This window comes from Phaseolus vulgaris, chromosome 6, assembly GCF_051622355.1.
Source record: "Phaseolus vulgaris cultivar YP4 chromosome 6, ASM5162235v1, whole genome shotgun sequence".
NCBI lineage: Eukaryota > Viridiplantae > Streptophyta > Magnoliopsida > Fabales > Fabaceae > Phaseolus > Phaseolus vulgaris.
Window position 1 is genome coordinate 16,197,007 of NC_143503.1, and position 22,288 is coordinate 16,219,294.

General features: G+C 32.8%; 1 protein-coding gene and 1 pseudogene across 2 annotated transcripts; both read right to left on the minus strand.

Moving 5' to 3' along the window:
• Positions 1-371: 371 nt before the first annotated feature.
• On the minus strand, positions 372-2,624 carry LOC150027199 (transcription termination factor MTERF15, mitochondrial-like; annotated as a pseudogene). The gene is made up of 2 exons (XR_016521710.1): positions 1,277-2,624; positions 372-560 (listed from the first exon to the last, which is right to left on the minus strand). The product of XR_016521710.1 is annotated as a transcription termination factor MTERF15, mitochondrial-like (transcript).
• Positions 2,625-11,554: 8,930 nt separating this feature from the next.
• On the minus strand, positions 11,555-14,913 carry LOC150027200 (uncharacterized). Its single transcript, XM_090303861.1, has 5 exons — positions 14,228-14,913; positions 13,319-13,706; positions 12,735-12,931; positions 11,909-12,539; positions 11,555-11,614 (listed from the first exon to the last, which is right to left on the minus strand). Exons 1-5 carry the CDS (start codon positions 14,911-14,913, stop codon positions 11,555-11,557), a joined length of 1,962 nt encoding a protein of 653 aa, XP_090159987.1.
• Between the last annotated feature and the right edge of the window lie 7,375 nt (positions 14,914-22,288).

The window sequence follows — 22,288 nt, forward strand, 5'->3', positions numbered from 1 at the left end:
CTCTCCCTCTCACATAACCAAACTGGGTGGCCACCATATAATCCGTTCGCGCTATAGGACCACCCCTTGATCCAAACACTACATTAGTGTGAGAGAAAGTGAAAAGTCAATGAGGGTTAGATAAAAAGAAGACGTGCCACATGTCAATCGTAGAGCGAGCCACGTCGTGCATTTTTTTATTACTTTTGGTTAAATTGTTTTTTATTTATTTCTTGCAAAATTTCCATGTGCTGACACATGGCAAAAGTTGCCCTAGAAGTATATTCTAGGTGTATTATAAATAGATTCCTTTATTGTATAACACCATGTCATTACATCAACTAAATAAACTCTAATTACAAAAAACAATTGTGAAAATGTTACCATTTAACAAAATTCATTAGTTCCATTTCTTTTGAAACATATCCATACAAGGATTATACGTATATAAAGAACTTAACATTTATAAACTACTATATAACTTCAGCCATGCATAAAGATAATAGTCACAAGCCTGAAGGCATTGCAAAGTTGTCAAATAGGATAAAGCAGTACAAACCCATCAAATAAATAGATGTAACCTGAAAAGAGTAACAAAATATAAAGTTGAAATTAGAAGATTAAATAATGAAGCCTCAAAATACCAGAACGAACAAAAGAGACATCCCCAAACATTCTTATACCTAGATTCACCAACCACTGACAACTAGTGCATCCTTACCTAGAGTCATTGTGTAGAATGAGTACTAATACAGATTCTAATGCTCACTTCTCAACTCTCCTATTTAAGCTAATTGTAACAACCTACCAATGCTAGCTAACAAACTATCCAACTAACTACTCTCTGGTCTTGCCAATAGAGATAACTAGTAGTTGATGATAGTCCAAATTTTAATATATCCATGAATTCAAGAAGCAGAATGCACTAGTGACAATTTTAAGCTAAACAAGCATAATAAAAAATCTCTCAATGCACCATAACAGACTACTGAGCTTAAACAAATTCTCTCATTAAAACAAGAGAAAAACAATCAAGATAAAATTCAACAGAATTACTCTAAGCCAACAAAATATAGAACTTTTCATTAAATGTGGTGTGCTATCAACAAAAATAAATAAACCAATTTACTGAAATGAAAATCACCACTACATGGATTTATATACTTGATCCAAAATCATTATGCTATAAGTCTGGCCAGAAATCTCACCGTCAAGAACAATAAAACTCAATACTAACACAAAAAAGGCTAACAAAAATCAGCATTGAAATAGAAAACTTGAAAGTTAGAACAATCACCTGCAAAATCCTTCCAAGATTATATTACACTCTGTTGTTTGATCAAACTGCTGTAGACATCTCGCACTATAGGCAAATCTTTCTGAAAATTGACAACAAATTTCTCCAAAAAAGTACTTTCATTTATGCAAATAAAGGAACTAAAGGGAAAACTGTTCTCAAAAGCAAACCCTTTGATTTCAAGATTTTGATAACCGAAAATCTAGGGATAATCCTCTTCTCCAAGTTGTAACCTACCACCACAGGATATTCAGCAATAGCTTCTGATGGACAACCCATCTCCTTCACAAGGAAACTCATTTTTTTTGGTAAACGTCTCCTGACAGCTTTATAACAGCAGGAAACTTCCGAATTACTCGAAGAGCCATTTCCCCGTCCCATCCCCATCTCTCATAAATCTCAAACCTTGATTCCCACACTGCCTTCCTCTTACTAAGCACTTCAATAGCCACAATAAAATTTACTCTCAAAGGATTAAACCCAATTTCCTTAGCAGTGTTGACAACTTCCACAAATTTGGAATGTTCTCGGTAGGCCAGAGTTCCAGCATGTGTCATCAGGTAAGAGATGGAAGATTGGGGCACACCACATTTCCTCAAAACCTCAATGTTTGGAACCAAGTTTTTTTTCGTGTCACTAAATGAAAAACCAAATGGGGAACTTTTCAAAGACCTAAGAACTTCCTCATCGTCAAGAAGTGCGCTCCTTAGGATCTCATAACGCGGAATGAGGCATTTTTCCAGGCTTCTGCACAAGATATGACGGCCTCTAATTAGGATCTTAGGCAAGTCAGTGTCGGAAACCCCAATAGAACGGAAGAACTTGAGTTTCGGCAAAAGGGTATTCTCGGCATTTGCACAAATCAATTTGGGATTATTCTCCACAAGTTTTGAAATCTGGGATTTGGAGAACCCATAGCTGCTGAGAAGATCAATAACAGCATTAGGGCCATCTGAGTTCTTCAAATTAATCCTGTTGGAGAGTTCCCGGGCCAATTTAGGGGACACCCCACATGAGTTAATGAGATAAGACACGGTAAAGGTGTCATCTTTGTGGTGATTTCCATCTGATTCAGAATCAAAAGTGGTGCTTGAAGTGAAGTATTTGAAGTATAAAAGGAAAGCATTGGGTTTGTGTTGCAGCAGAGAGCCCAATAGAATTTGGGTAGTTGTGTGGTTTGTGAATGATGGACTTAACGTTCGAATCAGACAATTAGGAACCATTGAGTGAACTTGCTCTTGCCTACACAGCACACTATTGAGGATGTAATGAGATGCACGGCCGTACAATGAGCTGAGATTGCAGCGTTATAACAGCACTGAATGAGCTCCATTTTTATTAAACCCTAAGCCTTAGAATATGGTAGTAATATGAGTGCTTAGAATCAACCTCATTTCACACAATTATTTTTTAAATATAAATTACAATTTAAATTTGTTGTTTTTGTGCCCTGTACAAAATATGTTCATTTTATTCAAAGGGTTAGAACTAAATACTTTTAGTATGAAACATGTAGATTTAAATATATTGTTAATCCTTGAAACTTTGCCTTTATTCTTCTAAAATTAAAATTTTTTGGTTTAGTTTTCAAATTTAAGACAACCTTTTTTTTATTCCTTGTTACTAGCTATATTATACCTATTACTCACGTAGTTAACAATTCCAAGTAATGACACATTACAACATAATGGAAAATTTAATTTTAAATTTTTAAATAAAATATTCTTTTAGTCTATAAATTTTAAATCATATTTTATTGTAGCCTTCAAATTTAAAAGTGGGTTTGTAGTCTTTCAAATTTAAAAATTGATAATTTAACTCCCTTAAACCTAAAACTTTTTTTAGTCTTCCAAATTCAAAGAAAATGTCATTTTACTTTCAAAATTCAAAAATTATTTTTTCTCAAGATTGATGTTGTTGAAATCAATACATTTTAGAAAGAAAGTCTTTAATGCACATAAAGAGAATTATAGTATATCAACTTCATTCAGACAAAAAAGAAGTTAGTTGTAACAAACATATGAAAGAAAAAATCAATCTATTTATAGCCTAAGGTGTCGTGTGGATGTAGGAGAGCACAATATAGTGGCCAAGACTCAAACCCAAGTCCATTCAATTACCAAAGAAACTTTAACCACTACACCAGACAAATTTTTTTGTCACATTATGATTTTTATTATACCTATTATTATTATTAATATCATTTATATTATTAAAATTATTAACATTATTAAAATTATTAACATTATTAAAATTATTAACATTATTAAAATTATTAACATTAATAATATTATTAACATTAATAATATTCTCAATATTATTAAGTATTGTTAATATTATTAAGTATTGTTAATATTATTAAGTATTATAAATATTATAAATATTATTAATATTATTAATATTATTAATAATATTATTAATATTATTAATATTAATATTAATATTATTAATATTAATAATATTAATAATATTATTATTAATATTAATAATATTATTATTAATATTATTAATATTAATATTATTATTACTAATATTATTATTAAATTATTAATATTAATATTAATAAGAATATTAATACTAATATTATCACTAATATCAATATTATTATTACAATTATTAAAATATTTAATCCAAATTTGTATGTAAAAATTCGTATGTAATGCTCACTTTACATACGAATCCAAATTTGTATATAAAAATTCGTATGTAACGCTGACTTTACATACGAATCCAAATTCGTATGTAATGTTACATACGGATTTGGATCCGTATGTAAAAATCCGTATGTAATGCTTACTTTACATACAGATCAAGATCCGTATGTAAAAATCCGTATGTAACGTCACTTTACATATGGATTCAAATCCGTATGTAATGTTCAATTTACATACGGATTTGAATTCGTATGTAATAATCGGTATGTAAATAGCAAATTTCTTGTACAGATGATTATGAGTATTTTTAAAAGAATTTTTCTTTAAAATTTGTGATTCAACCTTGATGGCTAGTTGAACCAATTTTTTCAAAGAAGTATACTGAGAAATTAGGATTGCACATTTATGGTGACACTTTGTTTATGAGTTTTTGTTTTAGACAGAATATGGTGAGAAACTCAAAGAGGATTCCCACTGGACACGAATTTAACCAAGTGGTTAAGTAAGTGTGAAGGTTCACTTCTAGAGGGTAAAGAGAAAAACACAATATAAGGTGATGATGATGATGAGGTGCGAAAATTAAAATAAAATAAGATGGAAGGAAGCAAGACCGAATAAAAAATTAAGAACAAATAAGAAAATGGAAATGGAAATATGGAAGGCGTAATGGAAGAAAGAAAAAAGAGAGATGAGAGGAAGCTTATGGAATGGAAGATGGATCACGCCACTTGGAAGGATGGGAGCTTCCAAGATGAGTGGTGAAAAGCCGCCACTTGAAGTGCACTATACTCACAAGATAAGACCCAAGAACCTTTAAGAGACTCAGCTCACTAAACATTCTGACAGAGTTTATTTTCTATTCAAAATTCAATGTTTCATTACATGGGGGAAGACACCCTTTATATAGGGAGGAGTGACTTGGAGAGCAAGATGAGGGGAGGGTAGAAAAGGTAATGAAGAGGGGTGACCATAGGGTTTGACCAAGGTCAATGTCGCCCCCTAAACTAGTTTCTAGAAGCTAGGGTTGCCCTTCCTAAACCTAGGTGCTCATGAAGAGAAAATGGGCTTGGCACAAGCCCAAATTGTTAAGTACACTCTTATTTATGCTATATGAAACCTAATCTACTAAAATTAAAAACAAAGAAACTAGTTGGTGCTCAACTCCCAACACATGGGCTCTGCTCCTGGTGATCCTTTGAGGAATGATAGGCTTTGTGGTACTGGCTAGTGGATGGTCTTGACCTAGCCTCATATCTTGTGTCATGCTTCGGGTCATCCTTCTGGAAGGTCATGCTTGGTTAGGGAATAAGTAGCCCAAAAAAAAACTCCATTAACGATTTTATCAGCAAATAAAATGAACAATGAAAACAACCATAAGAACAAAGGAAGGAAAAGATTTCACCTTGATGCTTGAAAATATGATGGATATGAACGAAAATTCCATTACAGTTGCACTACAGGTTGCTGGAGAAACTGAAATGTAGATGGAAAAAAGGTGTTCAAAATTTGCCAAAGAAAGTTTAACAACAAAAAAGATATCTTTTTCAGTGGAAGTCCAAACCTTAAGTAGCCCAAAAAAACTCCATTAACGATTAATCAGCAAAAAAATGAACAATGAAAACAACCATGAGGACAGACAAACAGAAGAAGAAAAAGATCTCACCTTGGTGCTTGAAAATACGATGGATATGAATGAAAATCCATTCCACTTCCACTACCGGTTGCTACAGAAACTGAAATGTAGATGGAAAATCTCCAGAAAAAATTAAATCAGCAAAAAAGTGAAAAATGAAAAAAACCATGAGGACAGATGAATAGAAGAAGGAAAATATCTCACCTTGGTGCTTGAACATACGATGGATATGAACGAAAATCCATTCCACTTCCACTACCGGATGCTACAGAAACTGAAATGTAGATGGAAAAACTCCAGAAAATATTAAATCAGCAAAAAAGTGAAAAATGAAAAAAACCATGAGGACAGCCGAATAGAAGAAGGAAAAGATCTGACCTTGGTGCTTGAACATACGATGGATATGAACAAAAATCCATTCCACTTCCATTATCGGTTGCTACAGAAACTGAAATATACATGGAAAAACTCCAGAAAAGATTAAATCAGAAAAAAAATGAAAAATGAAAAAAACCATGAGGACAAACGAACAAAAGAAGGAAAAGATCTCACCTTGGTGCTTGAACATACGATGGATATGAACGAAAATTTAATCCACTTCCACTACCGGTTGCTAAAGAAACTGAAATGTAGATGGAAAAACTCCAGAAAAGATTAAATCAGCAAAAAAATGAAAAATGAAAAATGAAAAAAACCATGAGGACACACGAACGGAAGAAGGAAAAGATCTCACCTTGGTGCTTGAACATAAGATGGATATGAACGAAAATCCATTCCACTTCCACTACCGGTTGCTGCAGAAACTGAAATGTAGATGGAAAAACTCCAGAAGAGATTAAATCAGCAAAAAAGTGAAAAATGAAAAAACCCATGAGGACAAACGAACAAAAGAAGGAAAAGATCTCACCTTAATTGATGGAGATCAAGGCCAAGGACAAATAGAAGCCAATCAACAAGGACAAGAAGAGGAAGAGGACCAAGAGGTAGATGTGCAAGACGTCATTCATTCTCCTCAAAGGCTTACAAGAAGCATGTTCAAGGCCTTAGGAAATAATGGACAATTGTTTTCTTTATTTGTAATATCTTTGGTAGATGGTGCTTAAGAGGGAAACATAAGAAACCTCTTTTGTAAAAAGCATCCTTAGTTGTAGTTTAGAAATATTAGAAGCTTAGGGGGGTGTGAACTTAGTAAGGGATGTTAGGGGGGAGTGTAGATATGAGTTAGGAGGTGCCAAACTAGGAAGGAAAGTCACACTTCCTTCATGCACAAGTTGGCGCCGAAAGTTGCATGTCATTAGGGGCACATTTGCATTTGATTAGCTTTGCATTTCAGCACCTTATAGGCTATAAATAGAGGTGCTTGGCTTGTACAAATCAGATTTGGAAATTGTAGTAAGAAAACTCTACTCAATTTGAGAGAGAAATTGGAAGAGCTTTGGTGCCTTCATCAAGTCTTATCTTGGGTGTCTATGGTGAACCTCAAGTGGTGGCAACTCACTAATCTTGGAGTATCCACACTCTAAGTGGCGTGATCACTCACCTCTCCTTCCATCTCCATAAGTTTTCTATTCTCAAGCTTTGTTTCTTCTTCATGAATCATGTTCTAGCTTACTTGTTCTTCAAATTCTGTTCGGTACTTTGCTGTATGTCAATTTCTGTTCGGTAGTTTTCTGTTTTTGGCTGAATTCAATTGTTAATTCTTCAATTCTTGTTGTTTGATTCAATTTGACAATACATGGACTTCCATGTGAGCTTTGGTTCGGTGCAAAGTCTTGGTGAGTTCTTGAATTAGAACATTGATCCAATTCTAATTAAAGTGCCAATTCATGACCAACTCAAGTTGTTCCTAAGAATGTCAAAGAATCATGTATTCTTGTTATTGCATTCACATCATTAATGCTTGAATATGAACGAAAATCCATTCCACTTCCACTACCGGTTGCTGCAGAAACTGAAATGTAGATGGATATCATTTTTATGCTGTCAAAAGTAACAAAAAAACACATAATCAACCATGTGAACAACAAAGAAGAAAAGAAACGGTAGAAACATGAAAAGAACGAAACTTTGATAAGAAAAACCAAAAAAGTTTTCATTTTTATGCTATGGGAAAAAAATCGTAAATGAGATGAACAAAATCCACATAACAGAAGCAATAATCACCTCGAGAAGGAGAAGCCAGAAATGAAATGAAGAAGCCAAAAATGAAGAACCATACAGGAAGCCCAAAGAAGAAGACACCAAAAGGCAACGAAAAAGAAAGAGAAATCGGGGAAGTTGAGTAATAGGAGAGAGAAACGCTGAAAGTGTATATAAAGAAAGGGAGTATTTAAAGAAATGGGGTTTTGCACACGTGTATGTCATACAGAGTGCCACTTGTCACTCTCAGAATGAGTTTCAGCTTGCTATTTTTAGTTAAAATTTTAAATTTTTTCTTTTTGAATTTTTTTTAGAACTTACCCTCAAAGTGCCTTCTATTTGTATTATAGATAGATTCTATGTCCACTGTTTTCTCATTTTTCTTAGCATAAATTAACAATCAAACAAATTAATTATCTATTAAGACCAAGACAAAAGACAACAAAAATTTATGTCCTCTATATAATGAATGATTAAGGATTGGTATTGTTTTATTAAAGCAAATGTGCAACAAAAAAACACGAATATTTTAACAGAATGACAAATTTAACATGGTTATATGTTCTTGCAAAAGGGATCGAGATCACTTAAATAAGTTGATAATAGACTTCTCTCATTGATCTTTCGATTGTTGGGCTTTCGGCTTCTCTCCTCACAGATGGGTGTGTGTACCTGCAAGGTGCTCCGATCCCAAAGTCAGAAACAATTTTGCATTTATCAGATAAAATTCACTCTACCTTACCTCTTGGGTTAATCCTCTATTATAGGATTTTCTTGTTGGGCTTATACCTTGTTTGGGCCTTTCTTTCTGCACCTCTTTATTACTTTATGCACACCCATTAATTTGGACCTTTATCAACTTGGGCCTTACTACAATGTTTATTTTATCTCTTTTTTATATATGTAATTCTCGGTATGACCTCTTGGTCACATCTCTCGATCCTGGTAGTACACTAGCCCCCCAGGCATAAGGTTTTACTTTTTCAGAAAAGCGTTATGCCTAATATTACGAAACGTGTCAGTAAATCTTTTTTGAAATTATTTTTGATTTTGTATTAAATGTCTCGTTTTGTGTGTTTTCTTGATCAGAACAAATGATTGGATGTGAAAGACTCACTCAACCGTTAGATGCACAATATTTGAATGGTTTGAAATGTTATGACGTTTCAATTCTTAGGGTTTTATCTCCACTATAAATACTTTGCTTGATTTTCCATTTTGAGTGCTATCTTATTTTGTGCTTTTTTCGAGAGATCCAACAAATTGTTTCAAAGGTATAATGTCTATTTCGAGTTCTGTTTCTTTTTATGATGAATTTTTGGGTTTTTCGAGCGCGGGTGGTGAATCTATGGGTCGAGTGGTGCGGACTGAGGAAAATCCAGAATCAAAGTCTTCATCTGCTACTCTTTCATGTATGAAAGATTCGAATGAAGCCACTATTGTTGTTGTACCCCATAGAGCCGAAGGAATTGCACCTCAAAGAACTTCTCGTCCTGGTTATAACTGGGTTAACTCTAAAGTCCGAGATTTTTTCTCTCGGTATCGTTCTTCTAATGAGCTTCGTGATTTTCTTTCTAATACCCAAATTTATTCTTCTAATATTGATGAAGATATAATTACCTTTCGGCGCGCTGGAATGTTGACAATGTTTGTCATGGTCATGAAGATGACAAGAGTGAATTTTTTTTATTTTTATGCTTGTTTTTTCAGTGATATTCAGATTCGATTTCCATTGAATGATTCTCAAATGGGTGTACTTAATTTTCTCAATATTGCTCCCACCCAACTCCATCCGAATGGTTAGGCTTCTATACAAGCTTTTAGCTTTTTGTGTAAATTATTATCACTTTCTCCTAGTCCAAAATCTTTTTTGTATTATTATAGCTCTCGACCTGGTAAACAACCAAGCTGGTTATCTTTAATTAGTAAACCTAGAATTTGTTTTCTCAAGCCTTTTACTTCTTCATATAAGGATTTTAAAGGAGGTTTTAATAGAGAAAGATGGAAGAAAATATTTCTTTAACGGTGATACTCCTAAGTTTCCTTTCTATTGGACTAACGAACCTTAGAAGTTCAACTCTTGGTCATACCACTCTATGGATGCTGATGATCATCGTGTAATTGAGGTTTTCGGTCACTTCTCCTACCAGATTCCCACCCGTGCTTTGTTACGATTATACACTTCAAAAATACCATGAAAAGATTTCATTGGTATGTATTTGTTCACACTTTTGCTAGATAGCCAGAGATTCTTAACTTTGCTAAATGTTTTATTGATTTTCAGATTTAATGGTGGCTACCAATCCAAGAGCACGGTCTTATTTTTCGAAACTTCTGAATAAGGCGGGTGATGTAACTCCTTATCCTGAACCGATTGCTGATCATGCGGAAGGAGTTGAAATGGTTGAACCTATCTCCCAGGTGGAAGCCATTGAACTTGTAAATGATGATCATATCGTTGGCCCTTTAAAGAAAAACAAGAAAATAGCTCGAAGTGGCAAGAGATCTCATTCGTCCTCTCAGCGTCATCGTCATGCTGAAGGAGTTTCAACACAATTACTCCTATAATCAATCTTTGCTGCAAGTACTAAATTTTCGAAGTTCATTCAAACTTCTGTGAATGAGTCCTCGTATAACATGTTGAAAGCTTCTGATGTCGCTACCTTAGCTGATTCTATTATTGAACTTTTAAGTCAAACCTTTCTGATTGGAAAAATGATGAAGGAAAAAGTGCAATTAGTATCTCTTATGCTGAATTTGACAAAATGAAGACTGAACTTGCTGAGGCACATGAAAAGATCAAGTCTTTAACTCTTCAAGTGGAAGAAATGAATGTGTTAAATGCTCAACGTGAGTCTAAAAAGGAAAATCTTAAAAGTAAGATTACAGAGCTGAATTCTGAAAGGCTGAAGAGTGATGAAGAAAGAAAGCAACTTCAAATTGATAACAATCAACTGAAGGAAAAGATGTTGGAGTTATCTAATGGTAAAGAGATTGACAACAACACTATCAAACTCATGGAGAAAGAAATAGGTCAACTGAAAACAAGCGTGGCTGAAGTCGAGAGTTTTGTTATTGAGCAACATAAATTAGGTTTTGATAAAGCTCTTCAACAAGCCAAATATTTTTACAAGATTCCTATCGACGAAAGAAATTTTGATATGAAGAAAGATTTTTATAAAGGTGAACTGGTTACCATCAATGAGATTCTGGAGGAGGAGGATGATGATGCAACAAATATCAACATCATGAATTAGACAAGTTACTTAGATCAATTTTTTGTTATCGATCCTGTTTAGTTATCGGGAATTAAACCATTTTGAGTGCCATTATGGCCATACTAATGTATTATCTGCAACTTTAATATAGAACTTTTCTGTTCCTATTGTCTATTTGTTATTGCTGGTTGTTATTATAAGCGGTCTGATCAAATTGAATGATTTGGTTTTTGTTATTTCTCGGGTAATACAAACTTTATGGACATATTTTGTTGATAATCTTTTAATTGAAATTTTCTTAATTAATGTGATTATGAACATGAGTTTCCAACTTATCATAAATGTTATCGGTCATACTTCCCAGTTAATGTAATTAAGTTAAAAGGTTGTTTCATTACGTATAGGAACCTTTCGGTTTAAAAACTTTTTTCAATTTGTGAACTCAAGTTCCTAACTTACCTTTAGATGCTCTCGGTGACACCTTTCGATTAACATAATTAAGTTGAAAAGGTTGTTTCATTACGTATAGGAACCTTTCGGTTTAAAAACTCTTTTCAATTTATGAACTTAAGTTCCTAACTTATCTTTAGATGTTCTCGGTGACACCTTTCGATTAATATGTGATTTGTTATCATTAGTCGTGAATGCATTCGAAATTGAAAAGCATTGGCGATATGTATTGGGAGGGTTTCACCTGTAATGAAATCATCCAAACCCAATAGAGTTTCTAAATGTTTTATTTTGACAGGGTTTCATTTGTATTGAAATCATCCATGACCAAAATATTATGATATCTCTCTTGGCAAGGTTTCACCTGGAATGAAATCATCCAAGACCGAGAGACTTGTAAGCTGAATTCTATTGAGACTAATTTTTTTGCTTCGAAAAAATCTTCATTATGTAATAAGTTCATACACAAAGTTCTTTACATTGTCTTTCAACTAAAATAAAACTTTAAATGACTCGCATTCCATGTTCTCGGTAGTACCTTTTCTTCTAATATTTCCAACCTGTAAGCATTTTTTAAGTTTTCTAAAATTCTAAAAGGACCTTCCCAATTTGATGCTAACTTTCCTTGCTGTGGATCCTTTCGAGCATCAGTCCGCATTCTCCAAACCAAATCGCCTTCATTAAAACTCCTAGGCTTTACTTTTGCATTAAACCTCTTAGATGTTTTTCTCTTTACTGCTTCTTCTTTTATTTTCGCTCTTTCTCTAAGTTCTTCAATGAGATCCAAATACGTTCTTAGACATTCATTATTGATGTTCCAATCTTCTATTTGTCTTTGCAATGTTGACTCATTAATCTCTATAGGTAGCATGACATCAGTATCATATGTAAGATTGAATGGTGTTTCGCCCGTTGAAGTTTGCGGAATACACCTATATGCCCATAAAATCTCTAGTAGTTTCTCCGCCCATAAACCTTTCGCACTTCGTAATCTTCTTTTGAGGTGCCTGAGAATAACTTTATTTGCTGCTTCCACTTGTCCATTTGTTTGCGGATGCTCAACTGAAGTTGTTGTGGACTTAATCCCCAAATCTGCATAGAATTCCATAAGCTTTCTATCAGTGAATTGTCGGCCATTGTCAGTTATGATAGTGTGTGGGATTCCAAATCTACATATTATGTTTTATCATACTAAAGTTTGAACTTGCTGAGCAGTTATTTTAGTCAAAGCCTCTGCTTATATCCATTTAGTGAAGTAATTTAGAGCAACAATCATGAATTTAGTTTGTCCACGTCCAAGTGGAAATGGACCGAGTATGTCCATTCCTCACTTAGCAAATGGCCATGGGGAAATAATTCCCTACAACTCTTGTGCTGGTATATGATTAAGGCTTCCAAATTCTTGACACTTCTTGCATGCCTTGTCATACTGGTTGCAATCTTCTCGGATCGTTGGCCAGTAATATCTTGCCCTGCAAATCTTCGTTCCCATTGTTCGGGCTCCACAGTGTAGTCCACAAATTCCTTCATGAAGTTCTTTGGTCACATATTCGGCTTGTTCCTGTGAAAGACATTTTAGCAAAGGCGTTGAAAACCCTCTTTTGTATAACTATCACCTATTAAAACAAAACTGACTGTTTTTTTTTATCATCTTAGGATCTACTTCAATGCCTTGTTCCTGATTTTTTATCACTTCTACATATGCTTTGATCCAGTCATCTTTCGCGATTGTAATATTGAAACATTCTTCTAAACTAACCATAGGTTGATTAAGAGTTTGTTGTATGACTGAATTATGTTGAACCTGTCGTTGTTGGCTTGCCAACTTAGATAACGAGTCTTCCTTTGTATTCATTTCTCTCGGTATATATTTTATCTCGGCCTTAACAAAGCATTGCATAATTTTTAGCACTTTAGTATAATATTTCATTAACAATGGATCCCTTACCTGATATTCTCCTTGTATATGTCCTACTGTAAGTTGAGAATCGCTTTTGCATATGACATTATCAACTCCCATGTCTTTGGTTAAGAGTAATCCTGCAATTAGACCTTCATATTCGGCTTGATTGTTGGATGTTTTGAACTCAAGTCTTAATGCCATCTCTATTTGGAAATTTTCTGGTCCTTCAAGTACTATCCCAACACCGCTTCCTTTTTTATTCGATAAGCCGTCCACATGCAACGTCCACTCCTCCAGTTGTGTTGTTGTTGGTAATTGAATAATAAATTCAGCAAGTGATTGCGCCTTGATTGCTCCTCTCGATTCGTATCTGATTCTGAATTCTGAAAGTTCCACTGACCATGCAACCATTCTACCTGCAAGCTCTGGTTTTCTTAATATTTTAGATATTGGATAATCAGTTCTCACAATTACCTGATGATTCTGAAAGTATGGTCGAAGTCGTCTTGTTGTGTACACAAGTGTTAAAGCTATTTTTTCAACCAAGGGGTATCTGGTTTCGGCATTTTGGAGGGATCTACTTACAAAATATATTGGTTTTTGTTCTGGATTTTCTTGTATTAAGGTTGCTCATATAACTTCATGTGAAGTTGCTAAGTAGACTATGAGAGGTTGGGTTGGTATGGGTCTAACTAGAATGGGTGGTTTGGCTATCATGCTCTTTAACTGGGTAAATGCTCGCTCACATTGTTCACTCCACTCAAAAGTGTCAACTTTTTTCAACAATTTTGTTATTGGTTTTGTTTTTTCAGCTAGAATTGGTAAAAACCTTGCTAGTGCGTTCAACTTGATGCTTTTGTTGCTCCAGTGTTTTTTAAACCGAAAGGCATAACTTTATAACAATAATTAGTCGTATCGATGGTGAAAACTATCTTAGGAGTATTTGGTCTATACATCTGTATTTGATTATAACCCAAATAAGCATCAAGAAAACTCATCATCTCCTGGCCAGATGCTCCATAAGCCAATTGGTCAATACTTGGTAGTGGATATGAATCTTTTGGACATGCTTTATTCAAATCAGTGTAATCAGTACACATTCTCCATTTCCCATTTGGTTTCTTGACAAGCACCACATTAGATAACCATGTTGTATATTGGGCCTCTTGAATGAAACCAGCTTGCATTAACTTCTCAGACTCTTCAATTGTTGTTTTTCGTCTTTCTTCACCCAGTTTTCTTTGTTTTTGTGATACCGGTTTTGCCCCTTGACAAACATATAACTTGTGGGAAATTACCTCATGGTCTATTCCTGGAATATCAGCTACTTTCCATGCAATAAAATATTTGTTTCTACGCAATACTGCAATTAGCTTATTCAACAAGTTTTCAAGCATACTTCCACCTATGTATGTACATTGTTTTTCATCTTCTCCCAGCACAATAGATATTGTTTCCTCTTTTGGTTCCAACTTCTCATAATTCATTCTCGGATCTAAATCCACCATGGCCACCATATTTCTGCCAGTTTCTCTATCTGTCTTTAAAGTCATCTTCAGCTCCGCTGCATAACACTCTCGGACATCTCTTTGATTAACATAAATAGTTGTTATTTCACCCTTCTCGGTTGGGAATTTCATGGCTAGATGTGGTGTTGAAACTATTGCTCCCAACTTGTTTAAATAAGACATTCCCAACAATGCATTATATGACGTACAAGCATCTACTACCAAATACCTGATTTTAATTTTCCTTGTTGCACTTCCTCTTCCAAACGTTGTCGCCAAGTCAATATAACCATTTGTACTCACCCTTTCACTCGAAAAACAAATAATTTGCTCTCAGAAAGGGACCATATCTTCTTATTTCAAGTGTAGTCTCTTAAAAGTATCCCAAAATAATATATCAACTGAGCTTCCTTGATCAACCAGAGTCTTCATAACTGCATACTTTGCTATTTCTACTGTTATTACCATTGGATCATCATGATCGGGATCAATCTTTTGAAAATCTTCATCCGTAAAAAGCATTGGTGGCAAAGTTCTTCTTTTAAAAACATGATTGATTGTTCTGACATTTCTCCAATATTGTTTTCTTGCTGAAGATGACTCCTTCCCAGAAAATCCTCCCGAAATTGTGTTAATGAAACCTCTCACCGGTCTTCCTAGACATCTTTCTCTACTTCTTCTTACTGATTGTGTATTTTGGTAACCCCTTTCATTTCTTGCTTCTGGTCTACCTCCTCTTCTTTCCACCCTTCTATTATCTTTTCTCTCAAACCTCTCTGACCTTCTTTCTCCTAACTTTCCACCTCTCGGTTCTCTTTCAGAACTTTTCCTCATTCTTACATTTCCACTTCTGACAAAACGCCTCAATTGTTCGGCTTGAATTAACTCTTATATTCTATCCTTCAACCCGATACATTCTTCTGTATGATGACCATGATTTTTATGATACTCACAGTGCTTGCTATGATATGCCCTTTCAGGTGTTCTCGCTTTTCTTGGGGGTGGTATGATTTCTGCTGCCATTGCTTTCTGTAAAATTCTCGTCCTGTTGGTATTCAATGGTGTATATTGCTAGAACTTTCGGCTTCGAAATTCCTCTTTTGCTCTCCTAGCCATAGGTTCACTTTCTCTTTCAATTCCCCTTTTTCCACCTCCATTTGTTCTTGCTGGATTACAGAATTTTCTTAATTCTTCCATCTGCATAAACTTCGATGCTTGTTGCCTTAATTCATCAAGGTTAGTTGTCGACTTCTTACAAAGACTGTCGGGAAACGGCATGTGATGCATTGTGACTTCTGGGCTAAGATTTTGAATGCCCAAAGCCACCTTTCCAAATCGTTCCATGAACATTCTCAACGATTCTCCCCTCTCTTGCCTTATATTTACCAATGCAATTGATGTTAAATGATGAGGCCGACTAGTTGCAATTTGAGATCCAAACTTCTCCACCAATGTCAAAACAATCAATACATAAAGGTGGTAGACATGTAAACCAACTTAGCGCTGCTCCTTTCAATGTTGTTGGAAACACTATTATAGCATCATTCCATGTGTATAAACTAATCTGAGTTGTATAAATTGAAATATGTTCATCAGGATTTGTGCTTCCATCATACTTTTCTATGGTTAAATTTTTCCAATTATCAGGTAATGGAGTATCCATTATAACATCATAGAATGGATGTTTTCTAGAAGATATTCCAATAAAAGTTCCAGAAGTCTCAGGTAATCTTCTCCTTGTTTGGAAACTTTCATTATTATGAAATCTTTCATTTGCTGGTATTCTTGGCTGGACAGTTTCAAAGGATGAATTCAAAATTGTTTCTTCTTGCAACTTTCTTTTCATATGTGCATTTTCTGCTCTCAACATACTTAACTCTTCTTCATTACTTTTTTTTAACATTTCAAATTTTTTTTGTAATTGTATTAACATTGTCATTGACATCATATTTTGGTTATCTTCCTGCTCTCCACCCTGCTCTTCTCTTCTACTCATCTCTGCTTCAACTTCTTTAACTATCTCTCGACCCCACGGTGGACACCAAAATGTTCTTGCAAAAGGGACCGAGAACACTCAAACAAGTTGACAATAGACTTCTCCCACTAATCCTTTAGTTTTTGGGCTTTCGACTTCTCTCCTAGTTGGGCTTTCGACTTCTCTCCAGATTGGGCTTTCAGCTTCTCTCCTCACGGATGGGTGTGTGTACCTGCAAGGCGCTCTGATGCCAAAGTTAGAAACAATTTTACATTTATCAGATAAAATTCACTCTACCTTACCTCTTGGGTTGATCCTCTATTTATAGGATTTTCTTGTTGGGCTTATACCTTGTTTGGGCCTTTCTTTCCGCACCTCTTTATTACTTTATGCACACCCATTAATTTGGACCTTTATCAAGTTGGGCCTTACTACAGTGTTTATTTGATCTCTTTTTTTATATATGTAATTCTCGGTATGACCTCTCGGTCACATTTCTCGGTCCTGGTAGTACATTATCCAAGGTCCATATTTGTAAAAAGTAAGTAACGATACTTGTAATATTACATGCATAAAGATGAGATAGGACAAATACAACCTTCAAGGAAATTAGATGAAACTTTTTTCTTGTGAAAGCAATGTCATAATGAGAATTAATCATATTATACGAATAAGTAATTGAAAAAGTAAAAATCTAAGTGTTGATGATGAGTTCAATGCATAATTAATCTGCTGCATGGTTGTGTTTGGATTGTGGAGGAGATTTGAAGGAGTGAATTTGGTGTGATTTGAGAGGAAAGTGAAGTTGTTTTGGATTGAGGTATGTTAGAGTAGATTTGTGAGAAAAGTTTAATGAATTTTGTAACTCATGTGAAGGTTGTGTGAAAATTTTAATTTTTAAAAAAAATGTAAACTGTAAGTTTAAAAACTTACTCTTACCTTTAAAAATATAAGAATAATAAAAAATAATTAATTAATTTATATTTTTTTTTATAATTAATAATAATAATAATAGTATATAAATAACTACATTTATTTTTATTATTATTATTTATTTTTATTAATAATATTATTAAATATTTTTATACAACTAAAATTAAGTGTAATTTTGAATTTTTAATGATATTACGTAAATTTTAATAATTATAAAAATATATTTAATATAATATATATTTTAACTTGATATATATAATAAATTTTATAAATTATAAAACAATATATTTATATATATATATATACAGATATATAATATTTTATTTATTTATATTATTATTATAAATTAATTTTAACTAAATAAAAAAAGATATTTTATAATTAATTAATAATTTTAATTTTATTATTATTACTATTATTTAGTTTTATTTATTCTTTATAATTATTTTAATTATTTATAAGAATTGTTATTTCCTAAATTTTATTATTTATTATAATTTTATTTTATATATTTATTAATATTTTTTTATCATTTTAATAATAATAATAATTTTTTATATTGTAGTAAAGAAGAAATAACCAAATTTAACTTTTAAAAATGTTTAAATGATAAGAATTAATTCTCTGCAAATATATTATTCTAAAGCACATATTTTACTTTATTAAAAAAAATTATTAAATAAACAATAATTTTAAAGATAAAAAATAATTAATTACTATATTAACTAGTTGATTATTATTTTAAAAACTAAAAATTTAATAGTTTCTAAAGTAATTAATTTTTAAAATCGTATTTAATTAATTATCAATAGTTTAATTATTAATTAATTTAAAATTAAAAATCTATTGTTAAACTTTGACATCTAATTAAAAATTAGTTTATAATTTTTTATTAATTATAACAAAATTTAGATATAATAATTTTTTAGTTTTTAAAATAATATCTGTACTAGGATGACCGACCGGTCCATGGACCCGGTCAACCCATGCGATAAGACCCTACTTTAAGGTACGAGGTCGACCACGTGTAATATGTGGCCGACCGACACAAGGTGCTCAAGTCAAAGGTTGACCCAATTAGCAAAGGTTAACCCATGGTTAGGAAACGACCTAATCCAACCCTAATCGCTAAATAACCCCCTAATCCGGCCCAACAGCAAGGGCCCATCAAGGTAATATAAATATCACGCATTCCAAGGAAGAAGGTACGTCATTATCTACAGTATTCTAACCAGCCGAATACGATACCCCACTGACTTGAGCGTTGGAGTGCCATTTGCAGGTACCCCACCAGCCTGAGGAGCCGTTCGGCGAAGAAGACTGAAGGAGGAACGAGACACGACCGACCGAGTAACATCCGAAGACAATAGTTCTCCCACTCCCCAATCTAGTTCGAGAACAATATCTAATTTAATTAATATAGTAATTAATTATATTTTTATTTTAAAATTAATTTTTATTTAATTTTTTTAATAGTGCTTTTATAAATTACATTTAATTTAAAATTAAGTAGTTTTATTTAATAGTAGTTTCGGTTCTTTTAATGAAATTGAGTACTATAGTTTGGTTTAGTTCATTTTTTAAGAAAAACTTAAAAATGAAGGTATAATCATGGATATTTGATTATTACTTTGACTTTCACACATTAATTTCACAAAGAAATTCTGTTATTTACAGATAGATGTTATTAGAGGCCACGACCACATGGATAAAGCAAGGGCTTTGTCTTTGGAGCAAATGAAGGTAAGGATGCATTGTTTTTTGGAACCCTAACCTTCGTATTACAAGTTGGATGAGCATGCCAATGCATGAAGCAGAGTTTGGTTGGGGAAAGCCAGTGTATTTAGGTCTAGCAGGTGTGGTGTTACAACAAAGCCCAATGAACGTGAGCATCCAAATTGATAGAAGGATTTCATAATGGGTTGAGAAGATTTATTGTTTAGAACATATGTAGTTTTTCAAGAATTGTTTTTTTAAGAAATATAAGCTGTATTTTAATATATATATATATATATATATATATATATATATATATATATAACTTCTTGAATGCAAGCTTTACATGTGAAACATGTAATTTGTTATGTTTAATTAATTTAGCCAACCATGTGGCTTAATTGCTTATTTCCTTTCATTGGAGGAAATCTTACTTATTTTAAAAAATATGTAACTTTCCAAATCGTATAAAGAATTGTTGTAATTAATTTGTATTAATGGAAATCTTCGAAGGTAGAAAGTGGATGTATAAAATATTATATTAGATAGTAATAAATATTTGATAGATGAATTTAGAGAAAGTTCCTACAATATGTTATTAGTAAAGAACAAGGTGAAATGTTAAGATGTGATTGTAAAGTTTTAAAGTATGAGAATCAAGTTGGGTGGGATCTTTATCAAGAGGGAATCATGTCTAATTATTACCGGTGGATAAATCATGGTGAAGAATTGTCACAATCCCTCTAGTGGATGTTCGTAGTTCATGTTATGAAACTTGCACTGTAAGAAAAATTGTTATTACATACAACACCAAATTGTATGTAAGACACTAAATCCGTATGTAAAACATAGTTACCTATGGTTTACATACGAAAAAAAAGCGTATGTAAAACTGTTATAGGTAATTGTTACATACGGATTCAGAATCCGTATGTAATTTTACAGACGGATGTAATTACAAACGGATATATCCGTATGTAACCGTAATTTTTTTTTTGTATATCTAAAAGTATTGAAAACTAGTTTTCTAGACCTGCACATACTGAAAGCATTTAGAAACATATATTCATCAACATTCATACCTGTCCATAAATTGAAAAACATGATGAATACTATTACCAAATGTTCAAAGTATCCAAATGTATTTCATTCAAACCATAAAAAACATCTAACAAAAAGAAATTCAAGTCATTACAAAGTTTTTAAGAAACTAATAATTATTATAATTTTGAGTAGGTAAATTGTCTAGCTCATCATGATTAATGTCATGTTGTACTTCATCATTATCTTGTATTTGATTTTATTAAGTATTTGACTACTGAAAAATATGTTGTGCAACCGCTACTACTTTCGACGATAGATATTGAATCATAAGATTGTGAAAGGACTGTGAAAGGATTGAAACTGGAAATTCATATTAATTTTTTTAAGTGACATGTTAATTCATCATTGTGTTTCTAACACATTTGCTTTTGTAAAAATCTTGGTGAGTAGTTTAGAATTGAAATTCTTTTGAACTTTATGTAGTATAATAATGATAAATAATTTCATATGCATTTTGTGATAATTATTCTATTTTAAAAAGTGAATGAGTGTTTCATCCAACAAGTTTGTAACATCCACAATAGATCCATAAATAATATAAAATAAATATAGTACTTCAGAGGAAATTCGCATGATTAGATAATCCGAGAGGTTTATTCACATCATAATATCTTTTTGCAATTATAAAGTAACTAATTATAAGTATTTCTTTTGGCAATGATGTTTTATATACTAAATAGAATTATCTTTAAAAAGTGCTTCAAAGAAACTGTCCTAGGCCCTTGTGGAAGGAAAAAGTCATTTAGCTTAAAAACAAGATGGTCTATGCCCTTTCAATCCGAGTAGACTACACGTATTGACAGGCCTATGCATAGATTGAAGTATTCAAATTTTTATTGCTGCTGGATAATTATATTTATATTACTGCTGGATAATTATACGGTGGAGGAGAAGGATGACATGGTTTAGGATTTACAAGCAACTTTTTAATGTATTTTCATAACTACTAATCACAAATCCCTATATTTATTCCAACCTAATGGAAACATGACTAAGGTAGTCTTAATCAAATTATTTATGTTTTAGGTCTCAAAGAAAGAACATAAAAAATCCTATTATGATTAAATGAATTTCTTAATTTATAATAGGAAAAAAAAATCAAACTTCTGTCATTAAGATATTTAAGTTGATTTTAATTACTTATTTATGACAGTTAATTTATTTTGCTTTTTATTTTGTTGTTTTATAAATAAATTGTTATTGAGAAATATATTAAATTGTGGTAGATGTAAAAACCGACCTTCATATTAATGAGGAAACAACTCAGGTCCGGCCAACACATGTTGTTTATCGAAATTAATGTGGAGAAGCAGCTCCAACAACCTGTATTTACTGAGGAGCACTCTGAATCATGCAGATATTAAAATGGACGGTTGAATTGGCAAGGTGGATGGTTCTGCTGTGGCATGCGGTTAGTTGAGCTTTAAAGAGGTGCAAGCACATAATCTGTTAGGTTTTAATGAGAGAACAGCTCCTGGTGGGTGTTCCCAAACCCAAGTGGGAGGTAGGAGTTGGAAGATAAAGTCGGCACTGCTCACACAGTCGGAAGGAGTGTTTAGCAAGTTGAAGGCGGTTGTAGTACGATCATCATGCATTAACACCAACTTCTCCAATCTATTTTATGTCTACTGTTTTCTTTTTTTTTTTACCATAAATTAACAAATTATCAATCTAAGATCAAAGACAAAAACAGCAAAAACTTATGTCCTTCATATAACGAAAGACCAATGGTATTATTATTTATTTCTATTAATAATACTATTAAATATTTTTATACAA

Bases quoted from the DNA above. Each gene is read 5' to 3' on its own strand.
- LOC150027200 (XM_090303861.1), bottom strand. From the start codon at position 14,913: ATGAAATTCCCAACCGAGAAGGGTGAAATAACAACTATTTATGTTAAT. The intron at 13,707-14,227 runs GTATAGACCAAA...TAAAATATTAAG, and splicing joins GGTTATAATCAAATACAGAT to AAAACCAGAGCTTGCAGGTA. The intron at 12,932-13,318 runs GTAAGGGATCCA...TGTCTTTCACAG, and splicing joins ATATACAAGGAGAATATCAG to GAACAAGCCGAATATGTGAC.